This window comes from Papilio polytes, unplaced genomic scaffold (assembly GCF_000836215.1).
Source record: "Papilio polytes unplaced genomic scaffold, Ppol_1.0 DF823868.1, whole genome shotgun sequence".
Lineage (NCBI taxonomy): Eukaryota > Metazoa > Arthropoda > Insecta > Lepidoptera > Papilionidae > Papilio > Papilio polytes.
In genome coordinates this window covers 2,072,495-2,093,108 of record NW_013525336.1, presented here as the reverse complement: position 1 = coordinate 2,093,108, position 20,614 = coordinate 2,072,495, and the positions used below count along the sequence as shown (strand labels likewise).

The following is a 20,614-nucleotide window of genomic DNA, read 5'->3' as shown; positions in this document are numbered from 1 at the left end:
ATTCAGCGTTTGTACGAGAATCTACCGAAGGTTACTCCGGAGGAAGGTGGCACCAGAACGGACCAGCAAATCAAGTCCTAGGTAGGTTTAAACCCTAGGGCTACTTGACTATACATACACAAAAAATATAACCAAGTGATTCACTCATAGAATTTTCTGCTGGTAAAAGAAATATCCTAATTAGTGTTATTTTAGTTGGTGTCGGTTTCACAAGTGCTATTTCGAGGAATACAGGTGGAAAGTTTTGTAATTTACCTGGTAAATGTATTACTGTTAGAGATCTCTCGAAGATAATCCGCTAAGGATTTTAACAGCGCCTTTCAAATTACATCTAACTTATAATCAAAAATAATATTTTGCAGTTCACATTATATCAGGCACAGTACCATCAAGTGAGATTCGTTTAAAATTCAATTTGTCACTTGTTTTTTCATATTTATTACTTGAAAATATACGACGGTAAGATATCGAACGCAAGTGTTGCGCGGTCACGCAACAGGGTGCGTGTAATAGGCAGAGTTACTGGAATAGGTCAAAGTTATAAACACGGTAAAAGTACGTGTCATATTTGGAAACGATATTTTATTATAAACACCCTTATTAAATGGATTCGACGTTAACTTTTTAACAATGTTTTCATTATATTATCTAAAATTGATACCTTAATATTTTTTTTTATATAATTCATTCGGGCGAAGACGTTACAGCGGAAACTACCACTGTTATACACATATAACATCGTTAATTAGCAATAACTTTGAAGATTTGGCTCTAGTAATTTAATGCGTGTAACTGTAGCTAAAAGCACGTTCGTGTTTACGTGTTCTATAATATCGCCCACACAATTAATTCACAATTGACACGTTTCTTTCGACGTCGCGTAATAACTTGAATCATTGATGGCGTCGAAATGCCAATGGATTCGGTAATTATGTGAATACTAGCTTTCGCTCGCGACTCAGTCCGCGTGGAATTAAAAACACAAAAGTAAGTAGCCTATGTGTTATTCCAGATTTTCCTCTATATAATGCCAAATTTCATCGAAATCTATGTAGCAGTTGAGGCTACAAATTGTAACAAACATTTATCCATCTATCCTAAACTTTTGTATTGTTGTATGTATTGAAATAAATCAGAAACTACTGGGTCGACTTCAAAAATTCATTCAACGTTAGACAGGTAATTTATCTGTAAGTAACAAAGGCTATTTATTAATTTCACGTGGACGACGTCACGAGCAACAGCTTGTAATAAATATGGTAAGAAGTAAGATTTATTTGATAGTGCCTAAGTATACAAAACAAAATTCCAAATAACCTCAAAATCGATACACGTTTTTTTACGTTTTTTAAATACAAAACTTTTTTGGAATTCTCCCTACCTTCATCAAACTCTTCTACCAACGCATCTGCGGTTCCTCTGGCGTTGCAAATGTCCTTAGTGTCGGATAAAGTAACATGAAGCGTTCCGCTGTTCGTTTACTACTATAAAAAATATTTAGGAATATTAAAACGCATTACCACAAGTAGTTTATAGTGAAACAGCACGAAATTTAAATAGTGAGATATAAAGGTAATTCATGCACGAGCTTAAGCCAGTAACGGGACAAGTTAAACTTAATTGCTGTACATGAACAATGAAAATAAAGCTTGCATAATAATGAAGTTTTAATTATTAAAACAATTATCTTAATGTATTTGAATCTACTCATTTTATAATATTGAACGTAGATGGCGAAAGTAGAGAAAGATCGGAGAGAAGATGAAGATGGTTTGTGATGACGCCTGATAGAGATGTATGGAATAGTAAATACTGTGCCGAAACTGTGTGTGACACTCCGGAGGGAAAGCGAGGGAAGATGTCACATCATACCAATTTTTTATTACAATTTTTAAAAACGTGACATATGTGTCAACATTACTTTATATAATAATAACAATTAGGGCCCCAAAATCAACAACTAAGCCGCGACGAATGTTGTCATTACAATTATTGATTCAGTGGTTCTAACACGAAATTGATGTCGCCAGTCCTTAATGTACTGACAGCAAAAGCAGTAGAAACAAACAACATTATTTTTACATGAATTTACATAATTGTATTATGATTATTGTTAACTTATTCCGTAACCTGTAGCGAGTATTTTTAGATAACTAGATATCTACATTTTTGCCTATCTACACAGAAAGAAAATGTGTAGTTTTATGTAGTAAAATAATGTGTATGTCGACATTTTAATATAACTGTTTCAATTTTAAATTCGATTGTAACATTTATTAGCAGATAATTTTGATTACGTATATAAAATCTAAATGAACGTTACTAACTATGAAATTTTATTTGCTGACGCTACATAAACAACGGCTAACCTATTTTTACTCGTGTTTATTTTTCTTTTTTCATACGACCTGTAAGGCAGTCAGTAGCACGCTTTATATGAAAACCTTTGTCCCCTTACAAACGTTTTTTTAATAGTTGTCCGTTTTCGCACCATGTCGAAAGCTAATCGCAGATCAAGTATAAATCTTCAAAACTATCGTCGTTTTCATTTTTTGCATGGGTAAGGAACTTTGGAATCGTTTAGGGATTAACTGATCTTGCGATTTCATCCATCACCATCATCACCAGCTAGTCATCACCACCTACGTTAGTGATGACCAGGCCATAGTCAATCATAGACTTACGTATAGGAAATTTAAAAAAAATTGTCTTCCAAAGTTCAGCTTTCAGATTATTTAGTTTTGTTCGACATTGATTTTCCAGTAATCAGATAATGACTGAAAAGGGATGTATGCAAGTGTGCATTGTGTATACCCTCCGTAAGTAAAAGGGCACGAAATTGATAAGAGACTAAGGGCCTGTCCCACCAAATTGAAATTGTCTGATAACAATTCCATGTGTACAATATGTGATGGTAATATCACATTTTGTTCCCTTATCTGACAGTAACGTCATTTTTATGCCTTCTGAGCCTTATCAGCTAGTGGTGGGACAGGTCCTAACAAACGTGAATTCCCCAGGAGTCGGGAAACTCGTCGACGTATCAACAGACCACCTTCAGCTCAGTACAGTGCACTGAGCGAGCGCCTTCGCTTAAGCACCCCGGCAGCTCTGCAATGTGCGTTGTTCTGTGGCGGTGCTAGCTGCCAGTACGAACTGCCACAGAAACGAGACAATGCCATACAAGGATTATACTCAGATTGGTAAGTGTGCTGTAACACATATTGTCGTCCCTGTCATTCTCTTAGGAAGAATAGAGACAACATGCGTCGGTAAAGTCGAATCTTGAAGTATTTTCACCTTAGTCAAACTTTTTTTAACTAGAAATATTATTTTTGGTAAAACTGCTACCTTTATTTAGCAACCATTCCGCATCTTTTCTCAGCCGTTAATACCCAAATAAAAATAAGGTATTTATTAATTTTACATGTAGATTAATAAATGTAGCGTGATGTATTATAAAATACAAGCACGTCATCGTGTATTTTGAAATAATTCAATGTTTTTTTATAACGCTGCGACCACATTCGCGTGACTTCCGTCAAGCTCTTGTTCCGTGTTATAATAAAATTCTAATATTTTTATTTTCACGACCCAATTCTAACGAAAGGCTGGCTGTTTCAATTTAAAAAGTTATAGTGGGTCTATTAAATTATTTAGAACATAATACTTGACTTACATACGTGCAGTTTTCTACTTAGTGGACATTATGCAATATTCGGTTATGTAGAATTATAAGGGCCTGTCTCACCAAATTGTAAATTGTCTGATAACAATCGAACGTGTAAAATGTGATGGAAATATCGGATTTTGTTCCCTTATCTGACAGTGACGTCATTTTTAGCTATATGAGATATCAGCCAGTGGTGGGATAGGACCTTAATTTTGTTAATAACTAGTCATGTGACTGATTCGGACAATGATAATCATCGTTTTTTAACAATTCATTATTTATAAAGTTAATTCAATTGTATGTTAATTAATCGAGTTAATTTTACTTTTTTAGTTCACATTTAAAATAAATGTATAATTAAAGACCAAAAATGATATTATATTAAGTTTTCTTTTTTTTTTAATTGCAAAACCAGCGCTTGGTGAAGAAGTGGTCGAAGGAAGTTACATTTAAAACATTAATGCTGGGTTGCTGATTTTTCCTTGATAATTTAGTATTAGTTTGTACTAAGTTTCATAAGATTTAACTCAAGTTACGTAGTTCAGAAACGCATTTTATGAAGTTATCATACCAACACAAACGAATGGTTAAATTTAGCTAGGAAATACAATAAATGCACAATACAATACAATTTTAACAGAATCTTGAACGTATAATAAAATAAATTATTTAACTACGACGTAGTCTTTGACTTCCAAAATCATACAAAAAAAATGGGGCCCACCTGCAAGCACTACCTTTCGGATAAAAAAATAATTATCAAAATCGGTCCATTAGCAGCGGAGTTATGCCGTAACATAAAAAAAAACATACAGGCAAATTGAGGACCACCTTCTTATGGGAAGTTGGTCAAAAAACAAAAAAAAACATCCAGACGAATTGAGTACCTCTTTCTTTTGGGAAGTCGATCAGAAGCAAATATTCGTTGAAATGAAACGTCATTTTATTCGCATTAAATATTACCACGCTACGTGTGGCAGGGTCACCGAAGACATTCTGGCGATGGCGCGGCCCAGCACCGCGAGTATCGCAGCCAGGAACATCATGCAACAATTTCATAGGTACGATGTTATTTAGAACTGGCTAACTAATAGTTACAACTAATAGTTAGTAAATACAAACAATCTGGAGGACAAAAACCTAGAGCACTGGCCATACATAGTGTGCGATAAGGACAGTATAATGATGTTTGTAACAAGATTTGAACGATATCTGTTTACTAGCTTTCGCCCGCGACTCGGTCTGCGTAAAATTAAAAAAAAACAAAAGTAACTAGTCTATGTGTTCTTTCACACTATCCTCTACATCTATGCCAGATTTTATCGAGATCGAAAGATCGATCCATCTATCCATTCATCACTTTCGCTTTTATAATGTTAGTAGGAAGTAAGAATAGTTACATATGTGACCACCGTTAACCGACACCTTATCTATATAATTAGCGGATAGCAGAGGTATCTGCCATAGAAAGGCGGAAGTGAAAAAAACACTAAAATAGATACTGTTCATATGGCAGTCATCGTATAAGGAAGGAGACACACTGGTCAATCCCTAAGTAATACACCGTACTTAAAACAATTCACCATCAGTGTGTACTAATCTTTATTTGGTAGATAAAAATTCTTTGTTCATGTAGTTGGGGAATTCGTACGGTGGTGAATCTGCAGACCCCCGGGGAACATGCAAGCTGCGGTCCACCGCTTACAAAATCCGGCTTCACTTACGACCCGACAATATTCATGGCAAATCACAGTAAGTCGAAACTTTAATCATTCATTCGTTCTTTTATTCGTTGATTCGATCACTCACTAAATTTTAAATCAGCTTATATGACAAAGATTCGATAGGCTTTAGTCCGAAAAGTTTTAAGTCAAATTTACATCGATTAAATATATTTAAAATGATTTTATGTAAACTTTTCTATACATATAATATCAAAAGAATAATTCCAGATTTCGGGAAGATGATGTATTTGCGTTGCTGAAACGAAAATCGCATTTTTTTTTGTTTGTCTGTCTATCTGTCCGCAAGCCGCGTTTGTTCCGGGCAATCTCCGAAACGGCTGGACCGATTGCGACCGGACTTTCAATGAAGGGTAGATGACATAGACGGGCATATTTTAGGCAACTTTTTATTTTATATTTGCGTGGACGAAGTCGCCAGCAACAGCTAGTAAGTATATATATTTTTATTTCCAGTTTATTATTATAACTTCGCGTGGCCGGACTACGGGGAGGCTAGTTTGAGCGGTCTCCTCAATATGACGAAAGTATTGTCCTTCGCGTTACAAGAGGGTAGAGTCGCCATACACTGTCATGCAGGTAAATATAAAAGTATACAGGAGATCCCATATAGTTCACAATACATTTTAAAAGGAGAAAGAAAAAAAAATAAAGTGAATTCGTTTTTCTAGAGCGTGTAAAAACTTTTTAAAGTAAACGCTTTTTAGAGTAATTTACTTATTAAGTAGCAATTTAGATTTTCTCTTCTTATCCTATCAACAGAACAAGCTGTATCTTTAGTATTTTGTCCAGCATTTTATTTCAACAAATTAGATAATTTTGCATTTAGATACAGTTTTAAATAATGCAATACACAAAATTTATTGAGTTTACACTGCTTCTAAGACATGTGACCCAAAATCAAATATCTTCTGAAAAAAACATACGAAGTAACGCGTATCGATTTCTCTGCGTGCGTCTTTCAAGGTTTTTACAACGAAATCGAATTATTCTAGAAAATAACATCAAATACGAATGGCAGGAATGGCGTGTTGTTTGTCTAAAAAAATACTAGTTTTTAACTACAGAAAAAAAATATACAGGATATCTAAAAACGTGTAAAAAGATTTATTTGCAAAAATTATACAAAGAATGACTTAACATCAGGTGAAGTCGTGGTCAAACACTAGTATATTGGAAATAAATAATGAAAACGAATATAACTATATCAACATCACCTCACTATATGTCCCCGCTGAGGGGCTCGGCGCCTGCTACACGATGTTTTCCTTCACCGTAAGAACGTCGGGTAAATTATGTACATATGAAATTTCGAAAATTCGAAAATCACATTGGTACATGGCGGGATTCGAACCCAAGACCTGTAGATTACAAGTCAAGTGCTTAAACCTTTGACCCACAGATGCTCTCTACTACATGGTATGGGAATAATTATGAATTTTAATACATTTGTGTTGAAAAATTCAGTAATTGTTGCAATTTGCACATAAAGGATGGTTTGGTATAACTACAAAAAAAAACAGGTCTCATACTCGTATTACCTATTCAAAATATTCCACGAGTCAATCAAACTGGTTATTTTTACTGGTTTTAACTAACTAAAGCCGTGCGTTTCTTTCCATATACAAAAGTTTAAATATGTCAAATGTTAAAGTGGGTCAAACATACAAACACATGTACAAAGTTTGGTTTTTGTATTATGTTAATATTTGTTTTGTATCGAATATTACGCAGTTATCAGTAACTAATTTCTCGACAAGATAAAGTAAGACAGTTGTGAAAAATGTGCCTTCTGTTTTTGTTGGTGCTTCAAAAATGAATGCAAAATATTTGTAACAAGTAAACTAAAAGTCATAATTTTATATAGTTTATTTTAAGAGTATCAAAAACGAGCATTGATTACAATTTGTTTGTATAGCCAGCTTATCATTAAAACATCGTCATTAACTCCACTGTTTAAACGATGACCCTGCCTCATTTAAAACAGTTGTTGCAGTTTTAAATGGTCGCTAGAACTCAACACAACTGAAGTATCGCTCCGTTAGTCAACATGATTTCCATTGAAGCATTGATAATTCTATTTAAATATATTATATATTTGTTTGCCGTCTCGTTTATATCAATCGTGTTTTTAATTGTAACGTTAAAACTCTGGTTGGAACCAAAAGCGGGAGTGTGTAGATGCAAGACGAAACTGCACGGCAAAACAGCTCTTGTGACCGGTGGCAATTCCGGTATAGGATTGGAAACAGCGAGAGACTTAGCTGGAAGAGGCGCAAGGGTGATTATCGCTTGCAGGAACGAAGAGAAGTCAAAAGAAGCTGTCGCAGATATAATCGCAACAACTGGGAATAATAAAGTCGAGTACAGACATCTGAATCTCTGCAAGTTTAGTAGCGTCAGAGAATTTGCTGATGATTTCAATACAAATGTGGATCGTTTAGATTTCCTGGTCAATAATGCAGGCTGCGCTGGTCTTCCGTTGAAAATATCCGAAGATGGTTTTGATTTGGTGTTGCAAACGAACCATTTTGGACCGTTTCTTTTAACTAATTTATTAATTGACAAATTGATTGTGTCACGGCCGAGTCGTATAGTTATTGTTTCATCGTATTTGCATAATTTTGGACGATTAGATATTAACGATCTGGGTGAGAGGAATATCAAAGGATCTTATTCTGACAAATATTCGAATAGTAAATTATGTAACGTTCTTTGGATGAAAGCATTAGCGAAGAGATTACCGGAGGGAGTTACAGTTAACGCCTTGCACCCTGGTTTTGTAAGGACGGATATATTTAAACGAATGCATCCTTTTGTTCAGAAGTTTGTACGTTTTTTAACGACCTTAATGTTCAAAGATTCTAAGCAAGGAGCTCAGACGAGTATTCATTTATGTGTTTGTCCGGAACTTAGTGATGTCAGTGGTAAATATTTTAAGGACTGTAAAATACACTCGTACCACAAGCTGTGCAAAGACGATGTGTTCGTTGACAAGTTTTGGGACAAATGTATATCACTTACTAACAAGTAAATCATATTACACTTTGACCATAAACCAGTTTTCGATTACATTTCCTGAAGCAAGCCCTACTCTATCATATCCTTTAACCCCTCTCATCATCTCATATAATTGCATCCTAATAATTAACCAGAACCATTACTAAAGCCTAGAATAAAATATAGCTTACTAGCTTTCGCCCGCAATTCCATCCACGTGGAATTAAAAAAAAAAACAAAAGTGAATATCCTATGTGTTCTTCCAGACTACCCTCCACATCTGTACTAAATTTAATTGAAATCCGTTCAGCCGTTTAGGCTATAAACTCTAACTAACATCCATCCATCTAAACTTTCACATTTATAACGTTAGTATGAAGTATGATAGTATGATTTAACCTTGTAGTGTGGGAACTACTTCTATAATCAGATTTGTAATAAATGTTTTTTTTTTTGGTTATGTTAACCTACAAATATTCTGTACAAAAAGTGACTATGAATATTTTTGTTCACGGTTGCGGAATTCTAATTAGTATGACGTTTACAAAGTCTTGAAGAATATATCAATTCAGAGTTCGAAAAGCATAAGCAACGAGGCAAACATGTTTTGATAAAAAACAAACCTGTTTAGTTGGTTTTACTTTTATTTAACTGACTCCTCAAAAATCTTTAAGTAAGCCAACAAAATGGCTTTAGAAACGTTGTTAATGTTGTTAACGTTTGTTTTTAATACACTTGTTTGGCTTATTTTAATTATAATTGTAATTATAATTTCTGCGAGATTATGGTTGGAACCAAAAGCGGGAGTGTGTAGATGCAAGACGAAACTGCACGGCAAAACAGCTCTTGTGACCGGTGGAAATTCCGGTATAGGATTGGAAACAGCGAGAGACTTAGCTGGAAGGGGCGCAAGGGTGATTATCGCTTGCAGGAACGAAGAGAAGTCAAAAGAAGCTGTCGCAGATATAATCGCAACAACAGGGAATAATAAAGTTGAGTACAGACATTTGAATCTCTGCAACTTTAGTAGTGTTAGAAAATTTGCTGATGATTTCAATAGAACTGTGGACCGATTGGATTTATTAGTAAATAATGCTGGGTTAATAGACTTTTCGTCTCGCATTTCTGATGATGGTTTGGATGTTGTGCTTCAAACGAACCATTTCGGGCCGTTTCTTTTAACTAATCTCTTATTAGACAAGATAGTTGAGTCGAAGCCAAGTCGTATCGTGATATTGTCATCATACGTGCATATTTTTGGATTTCTAGATATTAATGATCTTGGAGAAGTGAACGATAGGATTGGTCTTCTAAAATATCCGAATAGTAAATTATGTAACGTTCTTTGGATGAAAGGTTTGGCAAAGAGATTACCAGATGGGGTGACAGTTAACGCTGTCCATCCAGGATTTGTTAATACCGGACTTTATGAACAATTTCCTTATTATATTAAGAGGTTTATACTTTTTTTGACATCTTTAATGTTCAAGGATTCTTTGCAAGGAGCTCAGACAAGTATTCATTTATGTACTTCGTCGGAACTGGAACATGTTAGTGGAAGATATTTTAAAGACTGTAAGCAACACAAATATCGAAAACTTTGCGATGACGACGAATTTGTTGAAGAGTTTTGGAATAAGTGTATTTTACTTACGTCAAATAAATGTTAAACATTGTTATTCAGACTTTTTTTTTAGTCTTTTTGTTACAGAATGCCTTTAAAATGTATATGACTATGGAAACCACGACCTTTAGTAGTGACCTATGATTATTTTAAAATTTAAATGTTGTTTCTTAACGTTTCTGGCTTCTTGGATATTTAAAAATCACAATAAAATTTAAAATCAAACTAAAGTTAGTTATTCTTTATTTAATTGAAATAGAATTGACTTTAATAGTAATCCATTTTTAAAAAAAAATCTCAAATCATCAGATGCGGATTTCCAGTTGTGCAAAAATATGTAGAATGAAAGAAATTAGTGAAAGAGTAAAAGAATAGAAGAGATGGCATTAGATATAATATGACATCTTTAAACAATGTCTCTCTTAAACTCACCCAAATAGTAAGGACGAACAGTTTACTCAAGTCTATTGCAAGAATTGTTTTTTGGATTATGCACAGGCGTCGCCAGGGGTGGCAACAACCTAACAGTAGAAAACATCCTAGACCTGGCCTTAATCATCAGCTGGTGACGCCCGTGATATAATCGTTACAAATAGTTACAACTGTCTTAAAAACCCTTACTTCAACCAGGTCTAGGAAGAACCGGAGTCCTGATAGCTTGCTACCTGGTGTACGCACTCAGGATCCATGCTAATGACGCGATACGCCTGGTAAGGAAGAAACGACCACGTGCTGTGCAAACATCAGGACAGATCCTGTGTGTGCAGCAGTTCGAACACTACATACTACCGCAGACTGTTGTCTTCAGCACAAAGTTAGTATAGTTAAAGAATTAAATTCACTTTCCACTTATCAAATATCTCTTCTCAATACCGTCAGGTAATGTGTGACGTCATGCGAACTTCGGCAAAACTTCTATGCACTTGTGAGCTTCAATTGTTTTTACAGATTTTTTAATCTTTGGAAAAAAAATCATAAATGAATTAATGTTAATTGCATTTACAGGGATCCTTTATTATTGGCGAAAGGTCGAAAATGTGCTGAATTTACTCTACGACAATATTTATATCGGCAGCAAGCTACACTCCACGGAATAGAAGAACGGTTCTTTCGAGAGATTCCAAAGGTAAATTTAACAATTTCATACATAGAGAAGTGCCATACAGGCCTTACGGTGCGCGATGCTGTGTTGTTTAACACATGAGAACTATGGTTAAGATTAAATTATTTTATGCTAGCTTTCAACCGCAACTCCGTCTGCGAGATATAAAAAAGTATGCCAAATTTCATCGAGATACGTTCTGCCCTTAGGCTACAAACTCTAACAAACATCCATCCATCTAAATTTTTAAGATTTGTAAGATTTACGTTAAATAATAAATTAACTTGCAAATTTGCTCTACTTTACAGTTAATTTAGAAAACAGTAGAACATAATTATGACCACATGAAGGCTGCACTCTGTATCCAATAATGGACAATAATCAAAAAGATTGCTGACTTTGAACTTATGTATATTGAGTTGAAATACCCAATCATAATTTCCATCTAAATTTGATACAGTTAAGGAAATTAATGTCATAATCTAAGATATTAAAAAAAGTAATATCGTTCACATTCTAATTGGAACTTTACGTTTTTTAGATAGTCTTCTGCACCTGTGAGAGACTTCTCAAGTTGTGCGGGTGCCATGAAAGCGGTGGACAGGACTATAGAATAAAGATACGGCCTTGTTATAAGACATTCCTGTCTTACAGACTTAAGAAAAACCAACCGATAGACCCGACAACTCCTGAAGAGATTCCTACTGGTAATATCTTGTTAAATTATAGATAAAATTTTTATATTGATACTGTGCAGGTCAAACTACAACTAACATTGTATCTAAACTCATTACCATCAATGTAACAAGTATTTAATAATTAATAGTTCCAATAAGCTAACATTACATTAAATTGGACAATTAAAGAATACATTTGAATATTTTTCTAGATTTAATACTTGCCTAAAATTTTAAACAAGTCGCATATCCGGCTCGAAGGACCAATTATTTGGTATAAATGGTTTATTGAGAAATATTAGAGTATTACATTAATATCAAGACAAGTATATGTTGTGCGATCACTTCTTCGCTGTTATTTTTCATTCTGACATATGTGAGTGTTGCTAGTGTCTCATGTGCGAATATTACCTGCATTTAACTCTTTTATACTGCGGGCCACCGTCGGAATACCTATACTAAAAACTATCGTCCCTGTTATTCACACAATAAAGCAGAGACAAAAGACACACTTTATTTACACATATTGCTGTCCCTTGCTATCTCTTTGAAAAAACAGAAACGACGACATGTGTTAGTACAAATATCACAGCAATGTTTTTCACAGGACAAACAGGATCTCTGCCAATGGTGGAATGGCGTGACCCTGTAGAAGAAGACGTGGAAAGGAGCTTGGAGTCAGTCAGTAGGATCACAGCCACAACTGCAAACGGTACCATACCTGCAGTAAAAGTACATGAGGTATCATAGTTCCAGTTTTTTTTGCTGTACTAAGCTAACACGGTTGTGAAAAGTCGGCCCCCTCAAAGTGACTTTTGGTCAGCGATATCGCAAGTAAAATCAACAAAATGGGACCAAATAAACACGCGAGGAGCACGTGACTTATTGAAAATTGCATATATTTCTGACTTTTCGATCACCGATAACGATAATCGAATGTTACTTTGTCTAAAACAACTAGGCGCCCATAATTTAGAGCAGATTCAAGCCTTCGGTGTGATAAGAAGTTGAAGTTGTAAGAAAATATCTTGGAAGAGGAGTAAAATATAGCACAATAGTATCACTTGTTTCGACATTCACAAGACTGATCACCTAAATATTTCCAGGCATTCGTCTCAGATCACCAAAGTCTTCCAGAAGATAAACAAAAGTGTCTTAGGCAATTACGCAATGATATCAATCAGAGACGAGAGGCTATGGATATGATTTTTGACGAGGTAAGCATAAGAAATAAAAAACTGTTAAGTAAAAAAAAAATAACGGGAATGTTGTATTGACTTTATAATATGCTTTGCTACAGGAGGATCCTGTGATTCTATCGGGCCTCCTATTTGAGTGGCTCGAAGGTCTCAAAGAGGCTGTGCTGGACCGCGAAGACCTCTCCCTGATAGTCGGCCGTGCGGATAACACCGACTGGTGTATACAGGCCTTAGATATGGTAAGACTATTACATACAGTAATATACCCGCATTTTGATATCTATTGTACATTTAAATTTTGCCTAGCTGTCTGATAAACAGGGAATGATATGTCAAATTAGGAATTAAAATCAGGCCCACCTATAAATCAGTTTTTATGTTACAGGAGGATATCATACTAGTAGAATATCTGTTACGCTTCGTGATAAGACTGCGTCCGTTGGCAGCGAACAAAAAGGTGGACATAATAAAACGCCTAATTTCATCATTAACACAACAAACAATATGCATCGGGGACACGTATCTGCCTTCTGGACGGGAATTCCCCAAACTTAGGGAGGGAACTTGCAGTCAAATTGTGAACTTCATGTTGAGAATGATAGTGGAAATACAGAAAGATATTCTTAGACCTGGCTGCGATGAAAAAGATGTTGTCGTTCCATCAAGAAGATTAAAAATAAAAGCATGGAAATAAAATAATGACTTTTATTATGTCTTAGTTATCCTTGAAATATAATCATAATAAGCATTACCAGTTATTCCCTTAAACTTATGATCGAATAAGTGAAAATATAATAGGTTAAAAAATATTCGCAAACGCAGAGTTATCACCCAGGAAAGCTAAGAATTTTTTTAGTTTATATTCTTTGAGTTTTTCCTTATATTTACTTAATACTAAAATAGGGAATACAAAAATGAATACTAAATAAGAAAAAACTAGAAACTACATACTGACAAGGATATAAAAATTTACGCGAGTTTCCGAACGGTAATCGAAATGTCATTCCAACACAAATAAATATTTTCTATCTGTATTTTGTGCACCGTGTCATTGTCATCGTGTGTGCTTACACGTTGCATATCACTATTATTTACGCTTGAATCTTATCAGAATTCTATTAGACATTCTTTTTATATTTCCATTTTAATAGAAAAATGTCGTCCACTGAAGAAACATCTCAACTAAAAGCAGGACATCCACCAGCAGGTCTGTTCTATTCTATTGTTTACTATTTACAGTAAATGCAGAAATATTAAACTACTTATGATAATGATACAAAAGATAATGATCTGCGCATGCAATTTTCACTTTTATCTTTACATAATACGTTTAACTTGAGGGTTTTGTTAGATTCCTTAAATGTGACAATTATTATTTTGTTATGTACCTTGCCTATAGGATTTTAAATGAATGTTGTCAAACAAAGAATACGTATTCAAGGTCATAAGGTAACCGGTTAAGCAGTGAATAACAAAATGACCACAATTTTTTTTCAACCATGACAAGATATTTTAGGCTTGTTGTTTTAAGTGTAGTATAGATAATTGTAATTTACCTTGTTCATTTACCTCAAATATGGTCAGAATGACCTTTATTGATATTGTCCCATGGCGGATTTTCATGATGGTTCAAATAAAATAGTTTCAATATCAAAAGCAACACTACAAGTGTATAAGTAACTTTAAATTTTAAGCAATTATCGTCTTCTGGTTAAAATGTACTGGAAATAAACTGAAAAACAATGATAATAGGTAGTAGGTAAACTGGTCTAATAGCCTTGATAACACGCATGCTTCACAACAAAGTATATTTTTGTCAAATTGATCATATAATGTTGATGTTTTTTAAATTTATTAATAACTTTTACCCTTACAATTATGTCTCTATGATAACTGAATTCAGTGTTCATTTACTTGCTATATCTCAATAGAAAATTTATTTGTTCTTTATTTTTACTACACAGTGAAAGCCGGTGGTATGAGGATAACTCAACACAAGACACCACATGCTAAAGACTCTAAGGAATCGGCTAATGAAGACCTGACAGGACTCTCTGGTCCTTCACCTGTGCCTTCTAATCCAGTGTCCATATCAGGTGCTCCCAATCGGGGTAATGCGGACTTTACTCCGGAAGCTGCTCAAATAGCTCATAGTCCTAAACCTCCATCACATATTAATATCAAACCTAATCCTCATATTCAACAACCAAGGAAGTAGACTGTATTAACAATGAAGTATGGGCATAATAAAATGTTTAAAAATATAGGAAAATTCAATTCATTAATTTTTTTTGTTGTAAAGTCAATATTGTTTTTGTAAAACAGCTGCAGATGTATTGTTTTTCTGAGTACAGATATTTAATCTAGTGAAGAAGGTCGTTGATTATTGAAAGGTATTGAAATGTTGTACTCAATTCCATTATGAAATATTGAATAGCGACTATAAATTTTTTTTTAAATACCTTTTGGCTGCTGTTGATATTACTGGCAACTTTTTTTTTAAGAAAAATATATACTGATAAAAATTATCTTTATAATTTTCCGAATGTTTTTAAACGCGATATAATCCAGTGTTATGCCCAGTGATTAGATTGTTGTATCAAAAGTTGTATAAAAACAAACCTTGTTAATGTTTATTGTTAAAAAATTTTAAAAATAGCAATTTTACTCTTCCTATGACAATCTTATCGTGAATTAGAAAACAATCAATCTAAACCAGTTTTTGGACAGTTTCTGACTGCAAAAAATGCATATTTTAAAAATACCAGCATAAAAATAAGCCTAAAAATGGCAATTTGTATTTGAATATTAATGTTCTAGTTTAAATATTATAAATATTGTTATTCTAAGATAAAGTGTCACTTGAAAATAATTTTAAGATTATATATCTTGAGTTATTTATCCGTTAAAGTTTATTTATTTACATTTATTTGCACCATAAATATTTTTATCTATGTAACAGCAATCTGGTGCTTCTTCCCTATGCATGTTATTTACATTCCTAACCTACTTTCTTTTATTTTGCTTAATGAAACTTTTTGGTCTATTAGTTGCGGTTTGGGACCATAGGTTTATATTTTACTTTTTTATATTACTATTTTTTATTTTGAAATAAAGTATAAAAACAACTTGTATATTTTTTTCAATTTATATAACACTTTTCTATCCACCCCTAAAATGTTGGGGATATTCAAAATAATATTTTGTGATTTTGTTGACATAAAAAGGTAGTTAAGACTCAAACTGTTTTTTGTGTAAATAAATAATACTATTAATAAAAGGTTGTAAAAAATCAATTAAATGTAAATATCAATGCAAAAAATATATAGCCAACAAGAACTCTGACGTCACAACGATAAATTATTTTTTCTTCCCATCAGACAATCTTCTTTGTCGTTTCAATGAATTCGAATATAACTGAAATGTTAAAGCAAGATGCAGTTTTGTATGAAAATAAAAATGCATTACAAACGGTGGCTGAAAAATTTTAGTGCTTACTGTAATCATACTAATATTATAAATGCAAAAGTTTAGATGGATAGATGTTAGTTAGAGTTTGTAGCTTAAATGGCTGGACGGATCTCGATAGAATTTTGGCATAGTTTTAGAGGATAGTCTGTAAGACAGGCTACATTTTTTTAATTTCATGCGGACGAATACGCGGGCGAAAGCTAGTTTATATAAAACAAAAATACCTCTTGATCCGCCTGCGTGTGAACTGACGATGATGGAGAGTACGGCAATGACACTCCAGTTTGTCCGTGCCTTACATCTAAAAAAAATATTTTTTTGGCCATCGTAGGAAAATGATAGAGAGAAGAGTTAAGTAGGGCGTATTTGTCCGACGCCCAGGGCGCTCGATAGAAAAGGGGCAAAGTCAGCGAATACCACAGTCTACCTTAAACCTATTACCCTTATGTTTGTTAAAAAGAGGGCGTCGCAGAAATCTCGCCCTGGGCGTTAGTACTGCTAAAACCGGTACTGGGTGCAAAAATACATTGGCTTTTAAAAAAACTAAAAAAAAGTGAAATATCGAAACGAAAATAACTTACCGTCTTTATTTGCTTCCAACTTTTCAGGCTGCAACAAACATATATAAAGTTAACACGAGAAATCTCAGGAATAAACATTGTGTTGGGCAACATTACAGATTAAAAAATTGAGTTAGAAACATGACAGAACCCGTTTATTTACTTACCAAATCATCGAAGCTTGGCTTATAATACTTCGAGTTGAGCTCCTTTTCACTCGCCACTCCCGGCATTACTGCAGTCGCTAGAAATTTAAAATAATAAGCAACAATTCAATTTACTAATTTAAAGAACCCTTATATCAAAGAAGTTATGTAGTAAGGAAGAAATGAACTTTGAAAGATATACCTATGGTCAAAAAGTAAGTTAGGAGTTGATTTAAATCATTTTTAACTACTTTAAATAAATTCAATATATTAGTGTAGTTCTTAGTTAGTGATTACTAACATATTTGTTTGCCCCAAACGGATTCTCTATAGTTGACGCGTCGCGGTGCCCGGCGACGCTTGCCGCGGCCGCGCCGCACTGACGCCGCACGAGACTCGCTCGACACACGACGTGATACTTTATGGTATAAGCAGCGAGACGATGCATTTGACACCTATATACAAATACAAATGCATATTTTATGGTCTTTGCTTATGGAATGTCAGTACTGAATTTAGCGCTCCTACCGCCCTGGGCGAAATTTTTACGCCCTCTTTTTTATCTTCCATGGTCGTGTTAACACACATACCCTGGGTTTCCTGACAAATTAAATGAAATTGTGTAAATTGCAGATCTAGACAAGGTAGGGCGCCCTGGGCGGTCGCCCTACCCTTATGCCAGTATTAGGAAAGACAGCCTGTTTTACAAGTATCTAAAGTTTATAAACAAGTAGATCTATATAACAGAATCAGACAAATGGAAATAAGGGGTCTCAAACTCACTTGTCCCCTTCAACTCTTCTTTCTTCTTTCCTTCCCAACACATACATTTCATTACTATTTAGATTTACTTATCCAAACATTTAACACACATAAGCTCGGTGGACTTTGCCATTTACTACTAAAAAATTAAAACTACCCACACACGTATATTTACCAGTTCGCATTGCATATCGTCTATTTCATCCTCCATGATGTCCAGTTCATCTGTATCCTTCGCTGGGACGATGAGGAGCTTTGTTTCAGGACACGTGCTTGACACTATCAGTTGTGATGATTTGGGAAACACCAGTCTATGCGCTGTCCTGTAAAGTCAATATTATTTAAGACTACTGAAAACGTAAATCAAAATCAGAATATAAGTAGAATCTGTTGGACGTTTTATTTAATTTTTAGTTTAAAATATCGTCTTTAACAGACCCAAGTGGTGTCTGAAATGACAAGGACATTTTCATTTAGGGTCAGTTTTAGCATGTTATGTCCGTAGCCCTGGGCGGTCGCCCTACCTCGCCCTACTCTGCTGCTTATCATTTACATACCTTGGTATATAACAGGGCGGTTGAAACACTTCTCTAGTGGCCATGTCTTGACAAATTCCATCTATTAGTATAATGTCCTCCATCAGCTCGTTCACAACGAATATCTAGTAATTAGTAAATAATTCTAGTAAGAATTTAATTGACAAGTTATGATGACAAGCGCGTCAACATACAACATTTTGATGCACTGAAATGTAGCGAATCTTATTAGACTTTATTATTTTAGCTGTCTGATCAAGAGTATGAATTTTAGGATATCTTGAAGATATTTAAGGTCATAATGGCATGTACATATTAAATTCTATACTCAGAATCGTTTAAATAATAATCAAGGGACTTCCTTAGACTTAGTTACATTTTAAATTGAAAATTTTAACACCTTGAATGCTCTAAGACAGGGCACAAATGCATGTTCGAGGCGCATACTGAGTCTCTCTATCGACCAGCCGTGGTACGCCGGCACGCCCGGCAGCACCATCATTGATAATTTTATACCAATCTCACGCCACATCGCCGCTTCCAGACTGACAAATATTAACACTTCAAATTCTACTACGACATCCAAAAAGTTAACTTTCGAATTAGGGAATCGAGTAAGAAATCCTCTAATGCTGAATTGCTGAAGTTTCCATTTATTTTATCATAACCTAGTGATTCATTAGTGTTAGATTGGATTACGTTTCAAAGGAGTAAAACTCATATAACGTGGTACGGAAACACATTTCATGAGGTTGTCGAATAAGCAACACTAACGAATAGTTAAATGTAGAACTGGGAAATCGGCAAAACGAGACCACTGCTTATAACAGCTGCTACAAGGTAATTTACATTTGTCTTCTGTAAAGTCCTGGTATTTCGACAACTGATGTTTTTAAATCAGTAATCTTTAATACGTTTTTTTATGCGTAGCCTTAGTGTTATTTACCCCATAATAGGATGTGGAGCGAGATTGAAAGCTTCTTTAACGATGGGCATCTTGATGAAATACGCTTGGACAGCAGTATCACATCGCACCGTGTAACTATATGGCCGATTGGTTAGCGCCTGGGGTAAAAATTACAAGTTTTGTACTCAGCATTGGAGTTGGCACGTGGCATACAAGAGTAATCTTTTAATCCACGAGCCAACTAACTAGACAACGTAAGACACAGGAAAATACTTTTCAGCTTTTTATGGACACATCTATTTGGACAAAAATCACGTTATCAGAATATCTTACCATATTTTTATTGCAATTTAGGAGCAAGCTAATATAACAAAGTACGTGTAGGACATTACGTATTCATTAAATTCTGCGAAATATTTACAACAATAGCAAAAATACTAACACCCAAGACGCCGATTGCGTTACCAGAAACAATATAATCTTGACTAGGCTCACTGAACTTCAGGTCTGTGAGGAATTCATAGTTCGGTATCGCCTCATCGAGGTCTTCTTCTGGTGGTTCATATGTCGCTTCTAAGAGTCCTGACACCAAGATATACAAACCTTTGGGCTCGTCACCTTAAACAACAAACGATAATGACCTTAGTATAGAGCGATATAGGGCGTACGCCCAGGGCGCCGCACATAAAAGCGCCCTTGATCCCTTTTGTTACGTATGAGTTTGTATTGAAGTTATGGGGGCGAAGTTTAAATCTGTCCCAGGGCGCCCTAACTGTTAACAATACAATACAAAAATGGGATTTTTCTAAAAATAAGACCAACTGAGTTTCAAAACATACAAAAAAAAAAAATTTAAAGATAACTAATTAAAAAAAATGTAATTTACCTCGAGACACTAACACGTCGTTATAATTGTAATTTAAAATTTCGGAATTTTCTAGAAAGAAATCCGCAACTCTTTCGTTACCTTGAAGCCATGATACTGCTCGTAACTGAGTCTAAAAAGGCAAAGATAATGTTATGCCACAAATAAAAATGTGAAAAAGAAGATTTATTTTAATTACTTCTTACTTCAGGTGTTGAAGGTGCAACTAAACTTCCTTTATGTCTACACATCTGTACTTTCTCCTGAATAGCATTCAATAATAAACGATATTCCATTTCATCTAGAAAACCTAAAACAGTACCATAGTTTGTAGTACTAACAAACGATAT

At 34.5% G+C, this 20,614-nt stretch overlaps 3 protein-coding genes and 2 pseudogenes across 5 annotated transcripts in view; 4 read left to right on the top strand and 1 right to left on the bottom strand.

Moving 5' to 3' along the window:
• Positions 1 to 1,730: 1,730 nt before the first annotated feature.
• LOC106103107 (protein tyrosine phosphatase domain-containing protein 1-like) lies at positions 1,731 to 13,711 on the top strand. The gene is made up of 12 exons (XM_013282773.1): positions 1,731 to 1,770; positions 2,981 to 3,203; positions 4,654 to 4,734; positions 5,310 to 5,425; positions 5,872 to 5,994; positions 10,670 to 10,853; positions 11,045 to 11,165; positions 11,683 to 11,848; positions 12,426 to 12,559; positions 12,925 to 13,035; positions 13,119 to 13,256; positions 13,403 to 13,711. Exons 1-12 carry the CDS (start codon positions 1,731 to 1,733, stop codon positions 13,709 to 13,711), a joined length of 1,746 nt encoding a protein of 581 aa, XP_013138227.1.
• On the top strand, positions 7,432 to 8,999 carry LOC106103178 (annotated as a pseudogene).
• On the top strand, positions 9,052 to 10,094 carry LOC106103177 (annotated as a pseudogene).
• Positions 13,712 to 14,050: 339 nt separating the features above from the next.
• On the top strand, positions 14,051 to 15,514 carry LOC106103162 (death-associated protein 1). The gene is made up of 2 exons (XM_013282847.1): positions 14,051 to 14,224; positions 14,982 to 15,514. The coding sequence occupies exons 1-2, from the start codon at positions 14,173 to 14,175 to the stop codon at positions 15,233 to 15,235; spliced, it is 306 nt and encodes a 101-aa protein (XP_013138301.1). The 5' UTR covers positions 14,051 to 14,172; the 3' UTR covers positions 15,236 to 15,514.
• Positions 15,303 to 20,614, bottom strand: part of LOC106103161 (sodium/hydrogen exchanger 8-like) — a 12,915-nt gene continuing 7,603 nt past the window's right edge. For 2 of the 3 annotated variants that reach the window (XM_013282843.1, XM_013282845.1), the window contains 12 exons: positions 20,471 to 20,574; positions 20,286 to 20,397; positions 19,842 to 20,017; positions 19,439 to 19,557; positions 18,893 to 19,037; positions 18,514 to 18,617; positions 18,132 to 18,279; positions 17,496 to 17,649; positions 17,216 to 17,292; positions 17,070 to 17,097; positions 16,713 to 16,789; positions 15,303 to 16,434 (listed from right to left, as the gene is read on the bottom strand). In XM_013282843.1, coding sequence (XP_013138297.1) covers positions 16,378 to 16,434; positions 16,713 to 16,789; positions 17,070 to 17,097; positions 17,216 to 17,292; positions 17,496 to 17,649; positions 18,132 to 18,279; positions 18,514 to 18,617; positions 18,893 to 19,037; positions 19,439 to 19,557; positions 19,842 to 20,017; positions 20,286 to 20,397; positions 20,471 to 20,574 — 1,301 coding nt within the window. In that variant the 3' untranslated portion in view covers positions 15,303 to 16,377. Of the gene's footprint in view, positions 16,435 to 16,712; positions 16,790 to 17,069; positions 17,098 to 17,215; positions 17,293 to 17,495; positions 17,650 to 18,131; positions 18,280 to 18,513; positions 18,618 to 18,892; positions 19,038 to 19,438; positions 19,558 to 19,841; positions 20,018 to 20,285; positions 20,398 to 20,470; positions 20,575 to 20,614 lie in introns of those variants that run through there. The other variant, XM_013282844.1, reaches the window with a different exon arrangement.

Coding starts and splice junctions, on each gene's coding strand:
- LOC106103162 (XM_013282847.1), top strand. CDS start 14,173: ATGTCGTCCACTGAAGAAACATCTCAACTAAAAGCAGGACATCCACCA. Junction 14,225..14,981: donor AGCAGGACATCCACCAGCAG/GTCTGTTCTATT, acceptor TTTACTACACAG/TGAAAGCCGGTGGTATGAGG.
- LOC106103107 (XM_013282773.1), top strand. CDS start 1,731: ATGGCGAAAGTAGAGAAAGATCGGAGAGAAGATGAAGATG. Junction 12,560..12,924: donor CTGCAGTAAAAGTACATGAG/GTATCATAGTTC, acceptor AAATATTTCCAG/GCATTCGTCTCAGATCACCA. Junction 13,036..13,118: donor TGGATATGATTTTTGACGAG/GTAAGCATAAGA, acceptor GCTTTGCTACAG/GAGGATCCTGTGATTCTATC.